Raw genomic sequence first — 23480 nt, forward strand, 5'->3', positions numbered from 1 at the left:
CTCCATTTCCTGTGTTCATTCTATCCTTGCTGCATTGACTTAAACGGAGTTTTGGCATTTTATTCTCAGTAGCTGCAATAAATATGGCTTTGTGAAAGGGAGGTCATTTGTAACTTAGAAATCCTTGTATGAGCTGCTTCCTCTTATTTGGACTGAGAATGGGAAGCTGGCACGAAACAAGCAGTGTGGTTTGGAGAGCACAGCACCCATGTTCCTTGTGCTTGATTTTAAGGATTTGTTCTGTCTTATGAGCTAGTATGAGGTCAGTGGGTGTCAGGTGACCTCTGGAGCCAGCATGTGCAGCGGGGACATAGCATTGCCAAGAGGACTTTGGAATAGGCCCTGCTGGAGGGTGTAAACGGAGCCAAATATTGCTGCAGCAGACTGTGCTGCCTCTAAAAGAGAGTGCCTGAGCACTGGGGAGGGCAACCTGATCCAGCTTTGGAATTGTCCCTGCTTTGAGCAGGCTGGACCAGAGACCTCTATTCTGTGATTCTTTAGGCCTGTGATGCTGCAGCCAGTTCATGATTGTACTGAGAAGTTGCCAACAAGCAGAAGTGAGACATGAAGTAGGAAATAACAGTAAATTTTCCATGGGGTCTTTCTACAGCTTATGGCACTGACTGTGTATGAAACATGCTAAGTACTGTACTGACTCATTTGAAAATGTTTACAGCTGTTCCTGTTTAGGTTTTCCTTTTGTATTTACAAATACATCTTTATATCCTGCCAGTTCTCTGCAGTTGTGACCTGCTGCATCTGGGAAACTCAGCTAGTGGGAGTCCTGTGGCAGCTCTCCCTTTGCTGCTGCCTGTCCCTTGTGAAATGTGGTGGGACATGCTGAAATCATCTTGAACCAGAATTCAAAGTCTGTCTTGTAACCTGTTTTCTCTGTCTTGCTCATGCACTTTCTTCAGAACATGAGGATTAGTAAGTGTTTTTTGTTTGTTTCTTTGTTTTTTTTTAAACAGCTCATTTGTGACAGGGACAGCCTGCTGTGGACACATCTCACCTCTGAGAATCTGGGACCTGGAGAGGTGAGTGAGCTTCCAGGTTACAGGGAGGGACTTGACAAGAAAAGTGAATAACAATACAATATTGGAAATGCTGCAAAAGGGTATAATTCGTTTTGTCAGTATAGGCAAGGGATGATAGAAGATGAGATGTGTTGAGGAGTGGGGGACAAAGCAAACTGGTGTGGAAAAGCATATGTGGGGGATGGTTCTGGTTCAGTAACTTGGCTTTTCTTCTCAGCTTTTCCAGTTGATGGCACAGCCATCCTGGTTTCTTCCCATTACCTGTATACAGTCAAAATGTACCCATTACACCCTCCTTTTCATCTGTCTCTGTTGATGCCTCAGCCAGAGGAGGTGAGGAAGGTGATCCTTATCCTCCCATTCACTCACTTCTCTGTGGTGCTGGGAAGCCAGAGGCAAACACAGGCTCTGAAGTCACCTTGTCCTGGCTGGCAATTCCAGTAGCTCAGAGAGGTGTTATGTGGCAACAGGTTATCTATGGAAGTGACTTAGGCACGTTGTCTTCTCTTTGTCCTAATAAGCACTGAGGAGGTTAATTGCTGTGGCCTCTGATTTGGGGTCTTTGAGTAGTCCCTGTTCAGTGAAGGTGCTGACCTTAGCAACTGGGGAAATGTTGTTCTCAAATCTTGATGTGAGACTCAACTGCTGACAAATTTGAAACTCTCAGCCTGAGGGTCTTAGTGCAGTGATGGACAGATAGCAAATATTTCACAGGATTATTGGAATGGCAGCCCTGCCTTGCAGGACCGGGATGCTCTGGGTAGGAGTGGCATGGCCCAGATTATCCAAAGGAGTCCTGTCAGGATTGAGGTAAGCATTGGCAGAAGAGGCCTGAGGGATATCAGTAGAGCTGTATTTGGGGAAAGGGGGTGGAGAAGGATTGGTGTGGACACAGGGTAGGTCTGAGACCAGTTGCCTTCTAATCTATAGTTTAAACAGTGTAGATTATTAAGTCAACTGTATCAAATACAAATTTAAACCAGCAGTTTTTTTCTCTGAAGTAACAAAAATACTTTCCAACAGTGCATTCTACAAAGGACAAGTTGGAGCAGGAAAGAGCACCAGTGCATTAGTTACGGTGCATATTTCTTAGCGATCCATCCAGTGGTGCCTTTGGAGTACCCCAGAAGGATGGAAGGATCCAGGCTGTGCTGTGATATCCCTGCCCATCAAGTCTTCTGGCTGTTCTTGAATAGAGGCATCTGACAGGGGTGAGGAGATGGTCAACCCTCTCCCCCCTGCCCCAGCCTTTCTGACAGCCTTTCCCAAGGAAGCCTGAAGAGATAATAAAGCTGTGTAGAAAATAGGATTAAGGTAATGAACAAGCACAGCGGAGTTTGATCTTTCAATAACGTAAAAGCCTGAGTGACAGGCAAATAAAAAAGCCAAGGCAACCTAGGCCACTGGGCCTCTGTTAAAATGGCTAGAGTGTCAAACTTATTCTTCCCTCTTCACCTGTCACAGCTGGAATGCACCATGCCACTGGGTCTTTTCCTCTGCAGGGACCTGTGTGTGAGCTGGTCGACTCGTCAGCCTGTGCAGGGTAGGAGGCTGAGTAGGAAGCATGGCTGGGACTCTAGCATGTAAATCCTGGTGTCATTATTCATAGAAAGGGAGTACAGAGCTGTCCTTCCAGGTCTTGACTCTCCATAAACTGTTCATCTTCCCAGCAGAGCTTTGGATCCATCTTCAAATGCTCCAGTGATTGCCAGAAGTGATCTTGTAGGGAATGCTGTCTGTTCTTTTGAGGCTTTTGAATGTTGTCTCCCTGGTCAGACTCCAGGAGTGAGAGTGTGGCATGGAAACTTAAAATCTTAGAGCCACCCAGGACTTAAAAACTCCTCCTGTGCTCAATGTGTCCTGATAACATCTGTTAGTCAGAGCCAGGGCCTCTGAGTTTGCTGCTTACCTTTTTCTTGTGGCCACAAAAGGACCCAGAGGCTACCCTGCAGAGGCTGAACATGGCAGGGATGTCTAAAAACAGAATCCAGGTAACTTCTGTCAAAAAAAAAATTGGGAAGGGTAGAATGATGTATAAGGTATGTTCTTGAAAACCACAGGATCCTTAGCACCACTGAGGTGCTTAGTGCTGACCAGGATCAGCTAGTTCCATTAGGGGAGTTTTCTTTGCATCGGCGGGGAGGGAGCGGGTGTGAGTAAGTAACAGTACAACAGTTTCTGTGCCATTCTCTTCCATTGGGGTAGGTGGTCTTTTTACCCAACAGCTGAGATCTGGAACGTGCTACAAAAGGATTTAAAGCTTAAATAACCTTTTGTGTACTGATCATCTTAGTTCCAGGCCAGATAAGTCCTCGGCTGATACTTGTCGCTGTTGGTCATGGTATGTTTTGTATTTATGACCTTCGCTGTTCCCTGACCCTCGGGCAGCCATTCTCATCCCTCCAAGAGGAAGGGGATAATATCTTCACCTGTAAATATGTCCTGTCCTTTGAAAAGGGCTTGGCTGGTTTTGGTGTAGAGAAAATTTTTAGTGGGGAAAGGAAACGCCTCTTGCTGCATCCCGCTCCCACAACTGTCTTTCATTTCTGACTGCTGAGATGATGGCGTTGGATCAAAGCCACAACAGGCAGCAACAAGCAATTGTCAAGGGAGTCTAAAGCAAGGGAATGACTGCATAATGCCAAAACACTGTCTCTGATGGCTGAAATTCCAGCTGCTGCTACACCTGGCCCTGTCTCCTGTAATGAAGGAGGATTTAGATTTTTTTCATATGCTTTTGAAGCTGGCTAGCTGCGCTTGTGGAGGACCTCACCCCTCACATGCTACCTTGTGCCATCTGATTGCTTTTAGATGTGGGGAAGTTGCTGTGCACTTATTCCCACTCTGGATCAAGGTGTGTGTATGTAGAAGCAGCTGTAAGTTCAGTGATTAGAGGCCTGCAAGGGGAGCAGTGAGCAATATGGGCAACACGATACTAACCTGTGTCCTTGCATCAAGTATCGGGACTTGCCAACTCCTTGTCCTCTTCCAAGTACTCTTGTCCTTCCTTTAGTGAAGGATATGATGGCAGCTGCCCCTCTTGCAGGTCAGGTTCCTCTGCTCACTTTTGCCTTTCTCTATTCAGACCGTCCTGTCTTGTTTGCCAGTGTGAGTGTGTGGCTCAACAGAACAGCCACTTAATGGCATGCAAGAGAAAAGGAAACCTTATTGAATCCTCCTCCTCTTTTTTCTTCTTTCTATTGTCTTTGGGAGTTTAAACTCCTTGGAAGATGAGGGTCATGCACCACTGACAGCTCCAAGGCCAGCATTTGTTATTTGCCTGCAGAGGACTGTTGCTTCCCATGTTATTGGGGTGGTCTTGCATGTTGTTAAAAGACAAATGCCCCTGTCTCAAGGATGCATCTCCATAAGATAGAATAATCCAGAGGTCTCTTTGCAGGAACTCTTGGAGCTATTCTGCAAAGCCTGGCATTTGAAATGGACCAGTGATGTGTCTTACATGGTAGTCTTCGTGCTATAAACACTCTGAATGCACAAATCCTACAGTGTTATTCCTGTGACATGACATGACATGCTGCAGGGCACAAGAGCTCTGAAAACTGAACCAAAGTTAACTGTGCCCTGCAAGCCACCCAGATCCTCTGCCTTTTAAATAGCCAGTCTTTATCCAACTCCTCCCCCCTTTTGAAGGTATTTTTGGCAGAATGGAGATTTTGTTTGTTTGTTTTCTGTTCTAATTTCTTGTTCGGTTTTTCTCCTGCTCCTGAGCCCTTTGAAAGTAGCTTTATGCCGTCACTGACACCAAACTGACACTTTGCGTTTCCCCACTTCTTATCCCTTTATGGCAACAGATGTTGAAATTTTGTATCCCTTTTATCTGTCCCTCTTTGCCCTCTTCCTGTAATTAGGTTTCCCTTGTTAGCAGTACAAAGTGGCCCGGTTTGCTGCCTGGCCTTTTGAGCCATTGTGTCAGAGCACATTTTTTTCCTCCTCTTTCGGAAGAGTTCCTTCCCCCTTAAGTAATAGGCAGGGTGTGGGCCAGAGCTGTGGCTTTTTCTTGTTTCTTTGTTCTCCATTTATCTCTGCCACCTTTTTCAAAGAGATGGAGAAAAAAAATAGAGTGCGTGGAAGAAGATACAGAGTTGCATTTCTTGACCACCAGGCCCCCTGCTCTTCAGGTGTTCAAGGCAGGTGCCTTTGATGTCTGCAGCTTTTGGGAAGGTGGGAGGTAGGGGATTCATGGGAGTGACTTGGGAGTGGAGGAGAAGGGTGATTCAGGTGTGTGGATGGTGCCCTCAGCAGAGGGTTGGGAAGGAGTCTCAGGTAGCCAGGCAGCTGCTGAGCAGGTTAGTAATCTGTTCTGCCTATAGTGGTATTGCACTGTGCTCTTTCTTTCCAAGAGCCAGCATGAGTGTTACCATCTTTAAGCAGCTGGCTGAAATTTGCTAATGTGCTGCTGTTGTATTTCTAGTGTGTGTTTTCATGGGTCCATTGCTAGGTTACATCTGTCTGGGCCATGGAGGGGCCAAGAATGAGTTGCTGTCTTTTCAGCTTTTGGCGTGTGTTGATCTGCATCCATTTTGGTGGCTCTTCATAGCCCACGGAGTTAAAATTTGTTCTTCCTGTACTGGTCTTAAACAGCAAGTGTAATTTGAGAGTTGAAGCATATAGCACCGAAGACTCTAGTCAGCTGATCACTACTGATGATTTCCTGTTTAAATCCAGTCCTTCTAGACTTTGTCTTCTGTTGTGCTCCAGTTTTTAATTGTGTGGAGGTAGATGAGTGAAGTGAAAATCTGCAGGTCTAGTTCTTGGTTATAAGTCTTGCTGAATGTTTTCAATAAAAGTTTTTAATGTAGAAGCTTGGCTCAAGTCTTCTTAGTATTGTGTTCTAAAATAATTTCTGTAGAAGAGCATTCTCTCCCCAGCTTTGGATTCCAAGGTTTACGCAAGTTTGAGACCCTCTAATTTAATCAGCTGTTGTGTGAAGGAAGCACATATATTCAGAACTGGAGTTGGTAGATCAAAAGGAAAGGTGACTAACTCCAAGAAGTGTGGGGTGTCTGTCTCACCCCGGCATTTAAACTGGATTTATCTGTGCCTCTTTGCCCTCTTCCACCCACAGAGAATGGGTGTATATGTCTGATAACAGGAAAGACAAGCAAATGTTACCTGTCACTTATACCAGTTTCACTGGGTTTGGGGAGCAGCAGAATAAATGTAGTAGATGTGGAATACCCTTTCCAGCCCTGCTTTTCTTTAGATTCATATACCAGGCATCTTTTTTTGCCAAGGAAGCTCCTCCACGTTTTGTGGGAAAGTGACTCCCTATTCCTTTCAGACTTGCATTTCTTTCTCAGCAACTCTGTCGTGGCTAAACACAGTTTTAAATCACAATGACCAATCCAGACCTTGAGATCTTGGGTGTTGTTGGAGCAGGACACCAGCCCTATGGCTGGCTTGAGCCCATTCTGGAGAAAGCTTGCTCGTCCATGGAACCTCTTAAGTGATGGTTTCTTGGATGACTGTCCCTTTTAGAAGACTTTGTTGGGCTCTCAACTCTGTCTCCTGTCTATAATGGATAGCTTCAGTCTTGTCTGTGCAATGTATTCCCATGGTATACGTGTTTTCTCAAAACTGAGGCCTTGTTGTTCTTTACTGATTTCTGCTTGGGCTTTGGTTTTGTGACACTATGTTTCTGAACTCTCTCACATAAACTTCTCCCTTCTTTTTGTTAAGAGGGCTCTGGTCCATCTTACCCTAAATGTGAAATCATTGTACGAGGAGAAACATACAGGTGTTTATCCTAAATCCTTTCTTCCCCATGGCAGTCTTGGCCCTATCTCACTAGAAAGGACCATGAGGCCAGCTCCTGCCTTTTGGATGTGTGCATGTTCAGGGCATGCTGCAGCCTTTGAACTCTTGTTCAGGCATATTTATGACAACTTTACAAGGCCCTGAACAATCAGAGAGCATGGGTGGGGGCTGGACACTCCAAGCACATCAATCAGTTTCATCCCTCTGAGCCAAAGCAAAAGTAATCTTTATTTTTCCCTGGGTTGAGAGAGAATCAACAGAAGCAAGAGAGAAGAATGGGAAGGAGTGAATGAGGAACCCCCTCTGTCACTAGCTAGTGGTAGCTCATTTAAACAGATGGCTTTGTTTTGATTTGGACTCTCCATTTTTTTGTCTCCCCACTAAAGGAGACCTGCAGAGCTCTGTCCAGAAAGGGAGCAATACAGCCGCCTGTTCCCACACAAGTGGGGCGAAAGGCGAGAGGCTTTGAGAATTCCCTGCTTCTTTTCCTCGCCTCCCCCTTTTTCTCTTCCTCCAAGAAATCACAGTTTGAGAATTCCCCCCTACTCCTCCCGTTGGAAAGAAAGACAGAGAAGACATTCTTGACATTCTTTGCAGAGAAAAGGGGTTAAATGTCTGAATTTGGGGGTCACCATGTTATACAAATTGCAATCTAATCGTTTTTACAAGAACACACGTGTGCTAAGAAAAGGAGCCATGGACAAGAAAGAAAAGGGGATAGACAACCTTTTTTGTCCTGTCTTCTTCTTTTTTTTCCCTCAAGGTTTTGGACTATTGTCATGTCCTGTCTCTCTCCCCTCCTCACCCCCGAGAGGGAGAGCATTGGTTTTATAGTTAAATTGGTTCGTAAAGCAGAAGGGCTTGGTGCCATTTCTGTTTGTTTTCCCAAATAAAAGCCCCAGCAGGGTCTCTTTTGCACCGTTGTGGCTTTATTTGAAGAAACTGGCTTTTTCCCATAGCCCAGTGTGTCAGTTTATCCTCTGAACTTAACCTTACGGGAACCCGAACAACAAAAACTCACAGGGTCCCAGAGCTGGAAAGGTAAAGAAATTGTATCTTTTTATTGGGCCATTTAAAATGTGTGTGGGCCAATTCAGAGAAAGCAGAAGAAAAGAAGGCAAAACTCCCTTTTCTGTCTCTCCTCTCAACACAATCTCAGACCGTCGTTGGTGTCTTTCCCCCCTACTGCCTCAAGTCCCTTCAGCTGCACCGAGGAATCAGAGAGAGGCATTTGGCCTGAAAATCACTTGAAGCAGCATCTCTGAGCCATTTCACTTGGAGGTGCTCCCTCAATATTCCCCAGTCCAATCCCACACCTCCCTGCAGGAATTAGTAGCCTGGTCTAAATGCAGGGGCAGCTTTGGGGTAGGATAGAAGACTAACTTTGCCAAGGATCTGCATTTCTCCCTATGTACAATACAGATATTGTTTGATCAAGCCTTTCCCTTCTTAGCATAAGTTGCTGCATCCTCTCAGTGCCTCAGCTGCTATTGCAAAGCACCTAGAAGAGACAGCAGCTCAGCCCTTATCTTTGCTTTTGGTGCACTTTCCTAATTGGGTGACAGAAATTCTGCAAATGCTGCACTTGGGATAATTATTTTTAAATGGATTTGTTTCCCTTTCTTGTTGTTTGATACTCAGATCAAATATCCCAGTGTTTGGAACTTAATAGGGCTCTTTATACCTTTTTTTTTTTTTTTAGTATATGCTTCCCCCCTGTCTTGTTTCGAATAGTTATTGGGGCTGAAATACTGGTTTACAGCTCTCTTTGGTTTCTGAACAGTCATCTGCTTATGTGCAAGTTCTCCTCTTTGATGGATGATCACAGTTCACAGATGAGGATTCCAGAGCAAGTGAATTGTCCTCAGTTTTGCACATCTCTGTTTTCAACAGATGTTCAAAATTCAGCAGTTTCCTAGAGTTCACATATTTATAGAATATCAATTCTAGTGAATTGGGGTCACCAGAAATTGATGGTACGGAGAAAAATGTTTCATTCTAGCTTTTGGAGTGTAGTTTCCTGTGTACTGGAGACAGCTGGGCAAGATACTCAGCAAATGGGCAAGTTCCAGGGAGGTAGGTGCAGACTTCTTTTGGACTCTGACTACCAGAAAGATCTCAGGGAGATCCTGAGCTTTTATGGCCACACAAATAGTTGCAGTAGCTTGAAAGGCTGTATATAACTTTAACTTGAAGCTGTTTTTAAAAAAGAACAAGAACTTAAAGAAACAAGACTGTTTCTTCTCTTCACTTTGCTTCTGGGCTGCCTGTCTTCTGGAGGTATCAGGATAGCTATGCTCATGGCTAGATTTCTAGCATGGAAAGGAAGGAATGAAATACGGAAATCCTGAATAAATATCTGATTTTAAAAGTAATTTTTTAAAGTCTTCTTTTTGAAGAACTTGGAAACTGATTGAGATGAATCAAAGGATTCTCTATAGTGTCTGAACAAAATGCCTTTCATTGTTGGACTCATCAGTTGCATACATTTACCAGGCACATCAACCTGGTTTAAACATCTTGTTCTATCACCAAGGAGTACGGAGCCTACTGCCAACACAGCTTTCCTGTACTAGGGATGAAATAGACTACTGGATTTGCTCTGGCTCTGTTCCTTGTGGGCAGCTCCTGGATTAGTGCCAATATTATTCAGTCTGTCTAGATGCTTAACAGGAAGTATGAAAAATTAGGACTATTATGAGATTCCTCACCACTCGAGGCTTACTTGTGTTTGTAGGTGCTGCATTGGCCCCAGTGGTTTGTGGTTAAAGTGCTGAAATTGAGAGCTCTTGCTCTAGAGTGGTCTTTCCAGAAGACTTGCACTGTCACATTTGTGATTCTGCCTCACAGAGCTTCCCCGGTGCAGAATTGTTTCTGTTGCTGCCACCCAGCACTGGGCTGTTCAGTACAAACACAAGCAAAGCTCCAACCATCTGCACAGGTAACCTGGCTTGCCTGAAGAAACCCTGGGAGCAAAACAGCTACTTGCTACTGCTGGAGGGCCATGGCAGGGTGGGGAGATGGTGTGGCCCTTCTATGTTTGGGCTCACTTAGTCTTCACAGACACTTCCTGACTAACCTCCACAGCCCGTAACAAGGAGCCTCTGAAGTACTGAGGATCAGCCTACCTGGGATTTGAAAGGTGTTTAGGTGAAAAAGGGACCACAGATTAAAGAAGGCAGCTGTTTCCTGCTGTGTTTGGCTGATGCTGGTGAAAAAGGTCCAAAATAGCTGTGCCATCTATTTCTGTCCCTCATGGAGAAGGTATCTTTTGTCCCTCTAAGTTGTTACAAACCATTGGTGATGTGCTGGTGTAGCTGCTGCTGTTCTGTTGCCTGTTCATGGGTTATCTGGGTCCTTTATGGGTTATTAAGGATTAGCTGTGGGTTTTGCTCCCAAGAAAGGGGGAAGCTGTTCAGGTATGAGGTTCAAGGGAATGGATTATTTGGGATAACCAAGAGTGGACAATTTGTGGACACTAACTTGTGATCCCAAGACTGGAAGAGTTGTGGTGGCAGAATTCCCTTCCCAGCATGGGCTCAACATGGCTATGTATGCTGCAGGCACATAGAGCTAGTCTGGCATGGTGATAGCTGTCCAGAGACACTTTAATCTGCTGAATAAGGGGGAAATATGAATCGTGTTCTGCATCTTTTTCACCTTAAGTGTGCCCATGCCAGAACACATTGGTGTTTTGTTTGTGTCCCCAGTGTAGAGCACAGTAAATTTTCCCCTGGTGCCAGATGGTTAAGTGCTTCACTGTAGCAACTACCACATTGCCTCTGTAAATTGCCAAAGAGCTGCTCCTGTTTCCAAGGGCTGTAGATCCCACCTGAGAGCTGCTTTGGCTGACCTGTTCTTGGGCCAGGAGAAATGAATTGATTAACAAACCAGCAAAGCAAGGTTTACTTTGCTGCAGTAAGTTGCAAATTTCTGTGCTCATTTTATGCCTACAGAGAAAAGCTAATCCTTTTCTTTTCTGCTTCCTTTTTTTTGTTGCCTTTTCTTTCATTTTGTTGCCTGGGATGGAAATGTAAGCAGAGGGAGGAAAACTGGTGTGATTCTGTTGAAGTGCTTGGGTACCACTGCAGTGAGGTGTGAAGGCATGGAGAAACACTGGGAGTGAAGCACCTGGGTGGTGCTCAGGGTCCGAGCTGCTGGTGCTGCCTAGAGCTTGCTGGGGTAGCTCACCTCTTGGGGGTAACTCCTTGCTCCTGCCTGAGCAACTGGCAGAAGATTCTGTCAGTTGGGCAGTCTGGCCTCTTGTGCATCTCACAGGTAGTCCAAGGATTCTTGTCTGGGAGAGCAGCTGACTCCTTCTCACACCTCTGTTGTATGTCTTACAACTCTGGGCCACACATCTTGTAGGATGAAGAAGTTTTTGCAGAAGCCTTGATAAGGGCTGTGTGGATGTCCATTTGTCCTGCTGGCTTTGCAGAATGGCAGATGGAGGGGATCTGTGTGCTTGGAAAGGGTGGGGGAGTGCCAGAGCACTCACATCCATCCATGTCTCACTCCACAGTGGATCTGATGACCCATCTGTGCCATCCAAAGCCCACTGCTTTTGCTCACAGTGCTCAAACCTTGAGTGCTTCAATCTGTCAGCCCACAGACAGGTGCAGAATTGCTGCTGGGTTGGTTTACAAGTAACCTTCCAAGGGTTAATGTGTTGTGAGAAGGTTGCAAAGGGCTGAAGCCTGGAATCCCCTCGATTCCATGCCTGGAGAAACACAAAGTCCAATAAGCCAGCACCCCTGGATTCGTGTTGGGGGGGATTAATTCATGCACTTGATGTTAAAGCTTGTCCGAGAGGTTTGCATGGGGGGGCCATTGCTAGGGCTGGTTGGCCTCTCTAAATGGTTGCTAGGGCCCTGGCATCAAGGTCCAATGTAGCTGCCCACAGCCACGGTCACGGAGGGAATTACACAGCCACAAAGAAATTGTTATTCTACATAATCTGCTCTTTGGAGAGTGACTGTGGGGAAACAGGCTGGCCCCAGCATGCCGCCAGCTCTGTGATCATAGAAGCGTGCTGGCTGCAAAGATCGGCCAGGGCTCGCCTTCTGATCTGGGGACACCAGGGCTCGAGGCGCTAATCTGCTTTATCAGCGATTTCTCTCTCCTGACACAAAGGTGTTTACTTGTTTTAACATCTCCCAGGACTCTATTTCTCCTTTTGTGTGGTCTTTATCCCCCGACGAGGGCTTTAGCCCAGATTACAGACAGAATTAAGGCATTTGGCGATGTGCCTCAGAACTGTGTGATGCTGGATCAAGGAGCAGAATGTAACAAAATAATGGAGGGAGATGCTGAGAGTGACCCCACTGTGGGATCCTTGCTGTTGGCTTTCAGGACTGCTTCATTGTCCTGAGAACCAGGAGGCTGTTGGTGAGGGGTGGCCATGCAGCAGAGTTTGAAAAGCAGGTGCTTCAAGTTTTATTGTGTCCAGCATTTTTGATGTAGAGGGTCTGAGGAGAAGAAGGAAAAAAAGGAGGGTTTGCAATAGGTGGTCATTTCAAGAAGCTGGGCAGATTGTCCACTCCATTCCCAAGAGTCTGTCATGTCTGAATACCACTGGCTGCTGCAGCAGGTCGAATAACACCTGGACAGGCTGTGTCATGCACCTGATGCAATTCCATGGGACCCAGAAAGCGGCTCAAGCTTCTTCTTGAATTCTGGCAGGCTGGGACCTCACCAGGCACCAGGTGAGCTGCTGGTTCTTCATATAAACAAGCAGCAGAGTGATACCACCACAAAGCACTCAGGATAGAGCTTTATGGAGATCTTGCTTTTGCTCTTTCACTGCAGGCAAGGAATTAAAAAGGAGGAAAGGGTCAAAAAAAGGAGAAAAATCTAGCCTTGGGAAGGTCATCTCCAGATGACTGATCACTGGGGTGGTTGCTTTTGGTGTTCAGCCCCAGATATGGTGTTTGTAGAATATGGTATAACTGGAGGGGGTTGAAGAGAGCAGCAATGGCAGACTGGGTTGGGAAAGTCTGATTTGCTGGATCTGTGCTGTGTGTCAAAGATCTAGGGAAATACCCCAGTGGACAGTATTTTGAAGGACAGAGTATGGGATGGGATTGAACACGTAAGTAGCTCTTGCAGACTATTTGGAGTCTGACTAAGCTGGGAGTTGTCTCCTGTGGAAGTGGAGCCATATAATTTAGAATACTGGTCACTTCTCCCAGGGAATGGGATCCCATTCTGCTGGGGGTCAGCTGTGCCTGTACCTTGGCTCTTCCTCTTCCAGCTGGGACTCCTGCTGGTCACCCTTCATGACCCTTCATGGTTAGTGGCCCAAACAATAGCAGAAGCTGGGGGTGGGAGAGGAAAACTGTGTGGGCTTTTGTATTCTGTTATATCACAGAAATGAGATCTGGAAGATTTCTGTGACACCATCTCTGCTCTGGCCAGCTGAACTGGAAGGGCTTTTTGCTCTGAATGACTCTTCCCCTCATGTGTTTCATTGCAGTGGCGAGCTGTTGACCTGTTTAGGGACCGACTTCCACCGTGGAGCTGGCGTCCTGGATGTGTTCTACGAAACCCCCTCCCTTCTCCTTTCTTGTGGGTATGACACCTACATCCGCTACTGGGACATACGGACCAGCACCAGGTGAGCCTGCCCTGCTGGCATCTGGGGCCCATGCAAGGCTCCTGGACTGTCCTTGTGCAGCGTCTGGGAACAGCTCTCACTGACTTAGCTCCTTCAGGCAAAGTGGAGGGAGGAGTGGAGGCTCAGCCCTGCTCTGGTTTGTGTTGCCTTTGCAGGAAGTGCGTCCAGGAGTGGGAAGAGCCCCATGACAGTGCCCTGTACTGCATAAGGAGCGATAAGAACCATATGATTGCCAGCGGCTCTTCCTACTACGGTGTGGTACGCCTCTGGGATAAGCGACAGACTCGGTGCCTGCAGGTGAGCACCAGTGGGAGACTGAGCAGCAGCAGAGCTTCTCAGCTGTTCTCTGGCAGCCCAGTGTGCATGCCTTGTGGGAAGAAGAAAGAGGGGCTGCTGGGCTGTCTTTGGGGCTAGTCCACCGTGGCAAACCTACCCTATATGCAGGTAAAACCTGCTTTCTCAGACATTGCAGCCTTTGGATCTATAACACCACCCAGCATCTTTGGGCTGACCTTGTTTCTGAAAGGTTGATTTTCCTGTTGTTTGCAGAGCTTTCACCTGTCTTCACCCACCAGCAGCCCAGTGTACTGCCTCCGTTTCAGTACCACCCACCTGTACGCTGCCCTGGCGTCAGCCCTGCACGTCCTGGACTTCACGGCCTTGTGAAGGGCACCACAGCTGCTTCTGGTGACCCCAACTCAGCAGAGCTGACACTTGGCTCAGGGAATTGCAGGGCAGGAGAGGTGAGAAAAGGCCCACAAGGCTTCTGAAGGGACTTCTTTGCCTGCCAGAAAGCTACAATAAAGAGTGCACAAAGGGCCAAACTTTCTCAACCTTACCTGCCTGTTAGTGAAAATAATAGGCCAATTGTCCTTTACCCTTTTTATTTTGTGCAAGTCAGGAATTGTTTTATTAACTGTGTTACTTTTTTTCTTTTTCTTTCTCCTTCCTTTTTTTTTCCTGTGGATACATCATTTGAGGGGCAGGTTGAGCCAGGATGCCCCATCCGCTGTGTGCTGGTCAGTTTGAGATCAGCCAAGCTCTAAGCATGTGAAACAAGACTAGGCTGTGTGTGGGGTGAACTGATTTGGTAGAAGGGAAAGGTGCCTGGAGCGAGGCCCACCTTTCTCCTTAACTTGCTGTTCTGACAGCTGCTTGTGTTGTCCTTCACAGCCAAGAGCAACAATTGAGCTAAAAGCAGAGCCAGCCCTGCTTTCAGTGTGCCTCCCCAAGTTGGCCGTCAGGTCAGGCTATACACTTGGCAGGGCTGAAATGGTCGTGTTTTGCTAAATAAAACTGAAATGAAACAAAAGAGATTGTATGTTTTGTTTCAAGTTCTGAAGGAGCTGTGATGTTACCTGCTGATTGCAGAGGCCTGCGTGGGTGGGGGAGGTTGGACGTATTTTCAGATGCTGTCTCCATGTCTTATAGATCTCTCTCCCTGGCTAGACCCTGTGACACTGCTGCATTGAAGGTTCCTGGGAGCTTGGATCTCCTGTCACTTTTTCAAACAAGAATTCAAAAAGTAGGATATGTTACTCATTTGGTGCCTGCTTAATGAAGCAGCAAAACCAGACTAGTATGAACACCTGGATGTGATTTACTGGGATCCTGTAGACACATTCAAGTGGGCTCTTCTCCTTTTTGTGTCATCCTTCTGAACCTGATGTGGGTCTCTGAACAACCATACCTTTCAGCATGCTCTGTGCTGTGTGATTGGATGTGCTGTGAGTAGTGTCTGGGGTCTGGCCCTCCTTGGGGAAGGAAGTGTGGGAGCCCTTCTTGGTTGAGTTTGGGTGTCCTGGATAGGTAGAGGAGAGGTTTTTATCACAAACTGAGAGCACTCCTCGGGTGAGCCACTTAGCATGGTGCTTTGTTAGAACTTAGTATATTAATTTCCACTGTCAAGAGGCTGCTCTTCCCTTGTGATGCATAAGAATTAGAGGAATATGTTTGCTGGAGCCCCAGAGTCTAAGGAATTGTCATGGTTCGAAAGCAGCCTCATCAAGGGAGCTATGTTAGGAGCCCACGAGCAGCTCACTTGAAGGTAGGGTTTGCTTGGGTAGTAAGTGTTCAAGTATGAACTGCGACAGAACAACATTCAGAAATCTAAGCAAGGGGATGACTGTTGGAGGAGTTGGTAAAGCAGCACTGTTGGGGCTGTCCCTGTGCAGTGAGGTTTGCAATGGTCCATGTTTGTGCCTTCACAGAAGGGTGGGCAGCTGCTGCTCCTTAGCTGGCCAGTGGCCCAGCCACTGCTTCCCCTCTGTGCCATGCAAATAGAGGCAGCTGCACGTTGGTTCCTGCCCTCTGCACAGCCCTGTCACATTGTGGATGGCTGGCACTAAGGAAGCAGCTGCATGTCTTCCTCTTTACCCTGTTTCATAGGCTGTGCCCACTCAGGTTTAAACACTGATGCTGTTTGCTGAGATAGCAAAGTCACCAGAGCATCCTGACTGCATGGAGGAGCTGCATGACTGCACAGGAAGGAGCTGCTTCCAGGTACATTCCAGGCAAGTCATGGGTGTGAGGGGGGAGTTCTTGTTTTCCAAACATTACTGCCTTCAGCAATGGTGGCAGATGGGGAATTCCCAAGGTGTCACATTGGATGGGGACGGGGCTGCTGGTTGTAGATGTGGTGTGCTTCCTTTGCATACTGCAGCTTCCCACAATTCATAGAAGGATCATTCCATCCCTGGAAATGTTCAAGGCCAGGTTGGATGGGGCTTTGAGCAGTCTGGTCTAGTGGAAGTTGTCCCTGCCCATGACAGAACTGGATGATCTTTAAGGTCCTTTCCAACACAAACCATTATATTGTTCTATGAAATGTCTGCACAAATCAGCAGGCCAGGTCAACTGCCCTGTCATTTTTCTAGGCTTACAGAGACTCCTCCAAATTGCTCTATTAACAACAACAACAACATTTTTATTAGATAAGGCAAAATAAAACACCATGAAGCTGTACCAGAGAGCTGCCCCTCACCTCAACCTCTTAGCAGCCACTTCCTACTGGGTCTTACAGTCTCCATCCCCACTGTTAGCTGCCTTTATCTTCTTCAGCTCCTTCTGCAGCTGCTCTTCTGCAGCCAAGATCTCCTTCGGCTTCTGGTACTGTAGGACAGAGAGAAATGTCCTTAGCACTCCTGAACTCCTGTTCAGCCTCTGCCCCAAGTAGACCAACTGCAGCCTGTTGCTGCCAACCCAGCAAGGGCCCTCCTGCCAAGGGAGGCCTTGCCATTACCAGCAGCCTTTGAAGCCTGTTTAGAGAGGTGGTGCTATCAAGCTAAAGACATTTGCCAAGTTCTGGAGTGTCTTTTACTGTGCAAGTAAAACTTTCCAGTTAGGTGTGGAATCTTGGCCCCCACCAACCCCTCTGGAATATCCTGGCAAGCAGATCCTTGCTGTGCTCACTGACCGTATGCTCACAAGTGGTTTATATATATATATGTGGGGGTTTTTTTAATGCAGAGAGAAGTGAGAGTTGCAGTTCCTCTATCTTCCTTTCAGAGGCCTCTCACCCAGCTGCAGTGTAGTGGTGGAGGCAGGTGCTTTTTGCAAGGTTTGGCCAGTAGCAAAGAGAAGCTCAGGAGGACTCAAGGTGCTCCTCTTGGCCCATTTCCTCTGCACGTGCAGCCCAGGTTTGCTGCCAGGTTTCTCACGGAGGGTGTGCCCTCTGTGTAGCTGACTTCTGCACTGAATAAGGCAAACACCTGTTGCTCAAAAGCATCTGTCTGCTCCTTGCAACAAGAAGTGTGTGTCCATGTTGCCAGTCTCTTGCTTCCACATGTGTGGAAGTGTTCCCTCTCTGACACAAAGCAGCAGGTGATTATTTTTGTATTATTCTGTTTTAAGACTCTGAGACCTCAAAGTGCAGCAGATCCTTGGGCTTTTATGCTCTGAGACAAAAGAAACAAGTGTCACTGAGAGTGGAGGCTTGCTCAGGCCTGAGGGAGGGAATACATGGAAAACAGGGCACGATAGACACTCTTCCACCTGCATGTCACCTTGAGCAGCAAGCAGGGCCTCTTCTGCCACCTGGGATCTCTTGGCTAGTGTCAGCATGCCCAGTGTAATCTGAAACTCCCACCGACTGTGTGACAGAGCATGGGTGACCCTCAGCTCTGCCTCATTTCCCCATGTCTAAAAACTTTAGCTTCTTTGTGGACATAAAGAGAAGGGCAGAGTGCTGATCTGCATGGTTAAAACCTCACCGTGATGATCAGGGTGTTGTTGGCATGGGTGAAGCTCAGGGCAGCTGCATCCAAGGGGAGGTGGTATCGGTCCAGATCAGGAATAGAGAACTTTTTATAGTACCTACAAATGAGAGAGGAGACAGAAATAAGAAGGTGGGGTTTCTATTCTGCCACTAGGGGTGCTGAGACACAGCCTGGTGGTCTACAAAGTGTACATGAGGACAACAGACCTCTCAGGGTTGGCAGGAGGCCCTCGTGCCATGTTGTGTGCCTGCCGGTGCCCCCAGGTTAGCAGGAGCACTAGAAACAAACCTCCAAACTGGAAACCAGAGCTGGCAAAGTCCTGAAGAGCTTTGGTGTGTGACAGCAGGCTTGGTCCCTCCAGCTTGCCTGTATGTTTAGTGCCAGCTATGGTTAGACTACTCAGCCCTACCAAGGTGTTCCTTGTCTTTTTCCCTGCTCATGGCCTCTCATTCCCTCTAAGTAACAGCTTTCTTTAGCTTTTGTCAAAACAGCTGTCAAAACTCTTGTGCCATGACTTTCCCCTGTGAGGCACCATTCTGTGTTGCAATCCTTCCTAAACTCCTCTTTTGAACTTCTTCCTGTATTTCCTCGGTAGCTTCTTGCTTTGGTGGCATGCATACCCCAGGCACAGATCTCCAGGTGTAACTGCCCACAATCACCTGAGCCTCTGCTCTGCAGCATCTCCATGCAGCACCTCCCAGATGGTGACTGTGGTGCTCCTCTGCACTTACAGCTCTCCTAGTTCCTTCCCTGGTTTCTATCCCAGTCTTCCAATAATCTCTCACATCCAAGCAGAGGACAGAAAGGTTTTTGCCAGCTAAGAGATTTCCTAAGACTTTGGAGCCAGAACCCTGCAGACCTGTGTCTGTGTTTGCCTGTGCATTGCTTGCCCTGCATCTACTGCTTCTCTCTGGGGCTGCACCAAATACACTGGCTTGTGGTCTTGTGCCCACCCAGAGGCATGGCTGGATTCTTAGTCTCTTCCAACACTCTTGTGGGCAGTCCTCTCCAAGGAATTGGCCTTAGCTGGTACTGAGGTGCCTGGAGCAGAGTGGGAATAGGCAGTGGCTGCTGCCATGAGGGGTGGTTCTCAATTCAGCTGGCTGTGTGTGAGGCTTGGCCTCTCTAGCTACCTCTGCCCAAACTGCAGTTTATTTTCCAAGTCACGGTGAAAACAGCTACAAAGGGCAAATGGCTTTCCCGGTGCAGTGGGAGGAATGTACACGGCTTGTTACCGCAGGGCTCAAACCGTTCTGTGTTGTCACTGCTGTCGGTATTTGGAAAAGGTGGCAGACATGGATAATAAGGGAGATGTCAAAGGTTAAACAGCAGAGATTAGATGAACACAAAGACATGTTAAGGAAGTGTTAACTTCTTACCGATTAGACAAAAAAAAAGCAGTACACAGAAAAAAAACCCACTGTTTCAAAGGGCCTTGGGAGTCATCAATGAAACAGCAGCATTCTGCTGCCCCAGGACTAAGGAGAAGGGGAGAAGAATGGCTTTGGCTGGCCTCAAACTAAAATCTGTGACAAGATCAAAGGAAACCAGATCTGCCTTGCCAACCCCTCCTCCTCCTAACATTACCACTGCCTCTCACTACAATAATTGAATCAGGTTTGGCGTTTGGGGAGGGGGCTTTCTAGGTTTGTTTTTAGAGTTCAGTTTAATGGATTTATTTTACAGCAAGAGGTTTTAAGCAAATCCCACTTGAGCAGCCCTTGCCGTGGCCAGAGGGAACAGAGTGACTGGTGGAAGTGAAGAGCTCCTGTCTGGGCTGGGGAGGTAGCTGATGGGTGGTTATCCCAGCCGGTGCAGGCTGATTCTCTGCCCTCTCCTCTCACCCCATGGCCAAGGGGCAGTATTACACTCTGAGCCGCAGTCCTGGCCCGAGATCCACAGTATGTATGTCAAATCACCTCTATTATTTTCCTACTGGAAACCCACTTTTTGTTAGCCCGTAGGGAAAACTGCTACTGGTATGCTGAGAATTTAGAGCTGAGCTATTGAGTAGTGACTTGGCAGCCCATCCTGTTACTTGTGCCTCTGGCTGGCGGTCAGCACAGCTCTGTTGCTCAGAAGCAGCATGGCTGACTTCCAAGGGTTGGAGAGGCTCCGAGGCTTCCTTTCTCTCCCGTAGTGATGTGCACTCTCTCTGTGGATTCCATGCTGTTGTTGCTATCTTGGAATTAGTTGCTGAGTGGTGCCTTGCCCTGGCCGAGACCCAGGAGAAATGATCTAAGATATCCTGGAGCCTGTACTAAGTGTGCTAGTGCTGGTGTCTGTCCCTGCTCCCTACTGACAGCAACGTCATTCTTGTCCTCAGTGAGCTGCCTTTCAGCTTAAATTCTGAAAGTCCTTAACTGTCAGACATAGGCCATGAGTTGCTGTTGGGTCCTGTGGCACTAGTCTGTGAAAGAACAAGTGTCAGAACAAGTGTCATGGAAGACCCTCCCAAGAGCGGTACAAAAAAGCCATAAGTCAGGTAGGGCGTAGGTAAAGCCTCAGTGCTACATTATAACCTTATGGCACCTACACAGGAAATTCCCACATACACAGGCAAGGAACTTCCCACACACACACCACTATCAGTAGGACTGGGAGTAGATAAGCCTGTCTGTGACAGTATGTGGTTGGATTTAGGATCAAGTACTCCATTCCTGTCCTAGCTCCATGGATATCCATGTGTGGCTGATGGGAATCTCATTAATCTTTTCCTACATGGTCTCCCTACTAGAGCACCACTGTTCTGTGAATTCCTCTGTGTGCATTTAGGCCAACATCTTTCTGTATTAAAGCTGCAATTTTTTGCTGTTTCTATGGGTTAACTTCCCTCTTCCCAGCTTTCTGGTTTTGAGTCCCCAGGTATGCTGGTGTGCAGAGCTCCAGCAGCCCTTTACCGGGAGACTCGCGAGTGCCGCGTCGCGGAGCCCTCGGCAGCAGAGGGGTCGCAGTTCTGTGCCGACAGCACCACCTACAGCCACTCCATCACCTTCCCTTGTTCTCCCAAGGCTCGTTCCGTGCACTCACTTCACAGTACTGCAGCTCATCTTGGCTTATCTCAGGTTGTAGATGCTTTGGGACACTGTGTGTTTCATTCCATGTGAGATGCCATGTATTGACACACTGCAAGATATGGCTTTAACAGCATTTTCCATTTTCTTCCTCCCATCTCAAATCTCACTTGGCAGAACACTGTGGTGCTTCCTTCCCAGATTCAGTCTGTCTTTTTTGCTTGCTACCTCCAGATCATGTCAATGGCATTGTGACTATTGGACATGTTTATGCAGGGGGATCTGTTTGGATGCCCATGACTTTGCTTCCATGTTGAATCCTGCAGCATTCTGAGATACAGTGACTAAATCAGAGGGAGAAAATGGAATGTTCTAGCTTCAAGAAGTCTGCAAGGCTCTTACTTAATTTTTCTAAGAAAGTGACATCTGACAGTAAGATCAGTGCAAGCACCGCCCTACAGGAACCAAGATGAGTTTGCAATGTCCAGTGCAGAGCTTGGGAGGCCCTACTTGGAAACGTGTCTGAGGCAGTTGGGAATGGAAATTGGGCAGCAGGAGACATGTGCTGCAAGGTGAGGCCCCTCAGCCCTTGCACGCTAGGGACAGAAGAGGGGACAGCCCCCCGTGCCAGCCCACCCCAAGGGACTGTCAGCACCAGCAGTGCTGTCCTTACTGACTTCTTGTTGGTGGTGCGGATGACACAGCAGCGCTGCTCCTCCTCCACGGAGACACTGTAGACCTCTTTGGGGTAGGGAAGGTTACGGATCCGCCACTGGAAGCTGCTCAGGGTATCCTTCCTCATGAAGATAGGCTAGAGTAAATAAGTACCTTTAGCAAGGCCCCTCCAGCTGTCTCCTCTCCTCCCTGTCTCCTTCCTGTACTACCTTGTGAGACTCCACATGGGAACAGCTGTTCTTTCACACTGGTGCATTAGGGAGTAACTCAAGAAGCTGCCTGAACACCACTCTCCTACAGCTAAGGCTGCTCTGCCTTTGCCCAGGGCACTGCTTGCAGGAGGCTGAGAGTGTTCAGTGAGGAAGCCTTGCAGTACAGGGTTACAGGGGCCTCTTCCTCACAGACAACCAAAGAGTGAGCTCTGCCTGTTCTAGGAACCTGCTGGATTCAGTCCTAGCTCTGCCCCAATTTGTGGTGCAGAGCTGTGCTTGTGTTTCAGAAGCACAGCTTCTGAAAAGATGATGAGAGACTAAAACAGCTGCGCCCTCAGCTAGAGATTGTGAAGATGAAACAAGCTGTGCCCTATTAGGGAGCAGCCTGCTATGCACTGCCTGTGCCTTTCATTGCTACCACCTTTGTTTCTATCCCCTGACTTGTCCTGGCACTGGCCTTCCTCTCACCCTGCTCTTTCAAGACTGCATAGTAGTTGGCCACACAGAAATACAGTTTCTTTACTTAAGGAAACTACAAATCTCTTGAAGACTCCTAAAAACCTAAGCTGTGCCTTCTTTCTACGCAGTTTTGGGGTGACTTGTAGCAGAGTGCTGGGTGCATTAAGGCTGTCTCTTGGTGACCTGCGCTCTACCAGCTACTGCTGTAAGCACAAGACAAGGTGGTTTTAGGTGCAGTGGTACCTGCAGACCCTTACATACATTGGAGCTGCTCTCTGTTATAAGCTCTGACTCCAGTGCTCCCAGGAGTGGCGAGGTCGGCTCTCCCACTTCCACCTGCCACTTGCCAGTGCCCCCAAGGGTGTTCTTCTCTCGCCATTTTCTACCTGGGGAAGAGAGAAGGGTTTTCATTTGTCTGCTCTCTAAGAACTCCAGCAAGTGGTGGCCAAAGCTGCCCAGCACACTGAGATTATATTCATATATGTATCTTAATTCCAGTAATTTCAACTTTGGTGTGAGTTGATCTGCTAGTTGGCCTATTCCTAGGTCAGAAATTCTGTGCTGAATGCCTCTTTTTTGCTACTTGGTGCTGAAGCCATGGTGGGGTTGCGACAGGTGCTGTGCTGCAGCTGATGTGGTTTTGGACAAGAGCCATAAACAGCACTTTTTCTGTGGTAGCAGAAGCCACCAAAAAGCATATTTCAGCCCTTCATGTGGTACAGACTTGGTGCCTGGCAACTATGATGGCAATCTCATCTAGTCCATCCAAGTCTGTTGTGACAGATGGGATGTTTGGGGGAGATCCTGGGCTAAAGCAAGGTGTGCTATGCCATGAAAGTCAGAGAACCCTGGCTGCAAGCTGGATCCTACTTCTGTCCCTACAAAATTCTGCCAGACGTGCCTGCCTCCCAGAGTAGGCAGGGATGATTTGTTCCTGACCGGGTGGTCCCTCTCAACACCCCAGCCCTGAGGGTACAGACCCACTGCCCTGCAGAGCACCACTTACTGATCAGCTGGCCAGTCTTAATGTCATACTCTTCGGCCATCTCCTTGCCATCCTCGAACAAGTAGTGGATCTTCCGCTTCCCTAGAGGCAAGGCAAATGATGAGAGGAAAGGGGACGCAGCTACCCCCGGGTGTAGGGCTCTGTCCCACTGTCTGGGGCCCTATCCCACTGTCCGGGACCCCGTCCCGCTGCCCGCGTTGATGTCCTTCCCTGGGGCCGCCCGGGGAGCGGGGCTGTGCCCAGGAGCGCTCCCTTCCGCGCCCGCCCGCTGCAGGACCACCCCACACGCCGCGGCGGGGGCAGGCGAGGGCTATCCCGACCCTCGCCCCGCGGTTACCGTCCTGCACCAGCGCCGTCTTGCCGGCCGCCCGCAGCCGCTCCAGCCAGCTCGGCACCGCCATGGCGGCCGCGCCGTCGCCGCGGCAACGCGGAAACTTCCGCCCGCCGCCCGGAAGCGCTTCCGGCC

General features: G+C 48.1%; 2 protein-coding genes across 3 annotated transcripts in view; one reads left to right on the forward strand and one right to left on the reverse strand.

Annotated features, from left to right (window-relative positions):
* FBXW4 (F-box and WD repeat domain containing 4) overlaps positions 1-14738 on the forward strand; it is a 60347-nt gene extending 45609 nt beyond the window's left edge. The window contains exons 6-9 of one of the 2 annotated variants that reach the window (XM_041415888.1): positions 972-1037; positions 13291-13431; positions 13587-13728; positions 13981-14738. In XM_041415888.1, the coding sequence (XP_041271822.1) occupies positions 972-1037; positions 13291-13431; positions 13587-13728; positions 13981-14097 (466 nt within the window). In that variant the 3' untranslated portion in view covers positions 14098-14738. The remainder of the gene's footprint in view (positions 1-971; positions 1038-13290; positions 13432-13586; positions 13729-13980) is intronic. The other variant, XM_041415889.1, reaches the window with a different exon arrangement.
* Positions 14739-16338: 1600 nt separating this feature from the next.
* Positions 16339-23471, reverse strand: DPCD (deleted in primary ciliary dyskinesia homolog (mouse)). The gene is made up of 6 exons (XM_041415706.1): positions 23352-23471; positions 23015-23095; positions 22270-22394; positions 21340-21473; positions 17643-17745; positions 16339-16542 (listed from the first exon to the last, which is right to left on the reverse strand). The coding sequence occupies exons 1-6, from the start codon at positions 23413-23415 to the stop codon at positions 16438-16440; spliced, it is 612 nt and encodes a 203-aa protein (XP_041271640.1). The 5' UTR covers positions 23416-23471; the 3' UTR covers positions 16339-16437.
* Between the last annotated feature and the right edge of the window lie 9 nt (positions 23472-23480).

Source organism: Onychostruthus taczanowskii, unplaced genomic scaffold, assembly GCF_017590055.1.
Source record: "Onychostruthus taczanowskii isolate IOZ18803 unplaced genomic scaffold, ASM1759005v1 scaffold5, whole genome shotgun sequence".
Taxonomy (NCBI): Eukaryota; Metazoa; Chordata; class Aves; order Passeriformes; family Passeridae; genus Onychostruthus; species Onychostruthus taczanowskii.

What these genes read in the sequence shown, in the direction of transcription:
- DPCD (XM_041415706.1), bottom strand. Translation starts at nt 23,415, where the DNA reads ATGGCGGTGCCGAGCTGGCTGGAGCGGCTGCGGGCGGCCGGCAAGACG. An exon ending in GACGGCGCTGGTGCAGGACG is followed by an intron (nt 23,096 to 23,351) that starts GTAACCGCGGGG and finishes CCTTGCCTCTAG; the next exon opens with GGAAGCGGAAGATCCACTAC. An exon ending in ATCCGCACCACCAACAAGAA is followed by an intron (nt 17,746 to 21,339) that starts GTCAGTAAGGAC and finishes TCTCATTTGTAG; the next exon opens with GTACTATAAAAAGTTCTCTA.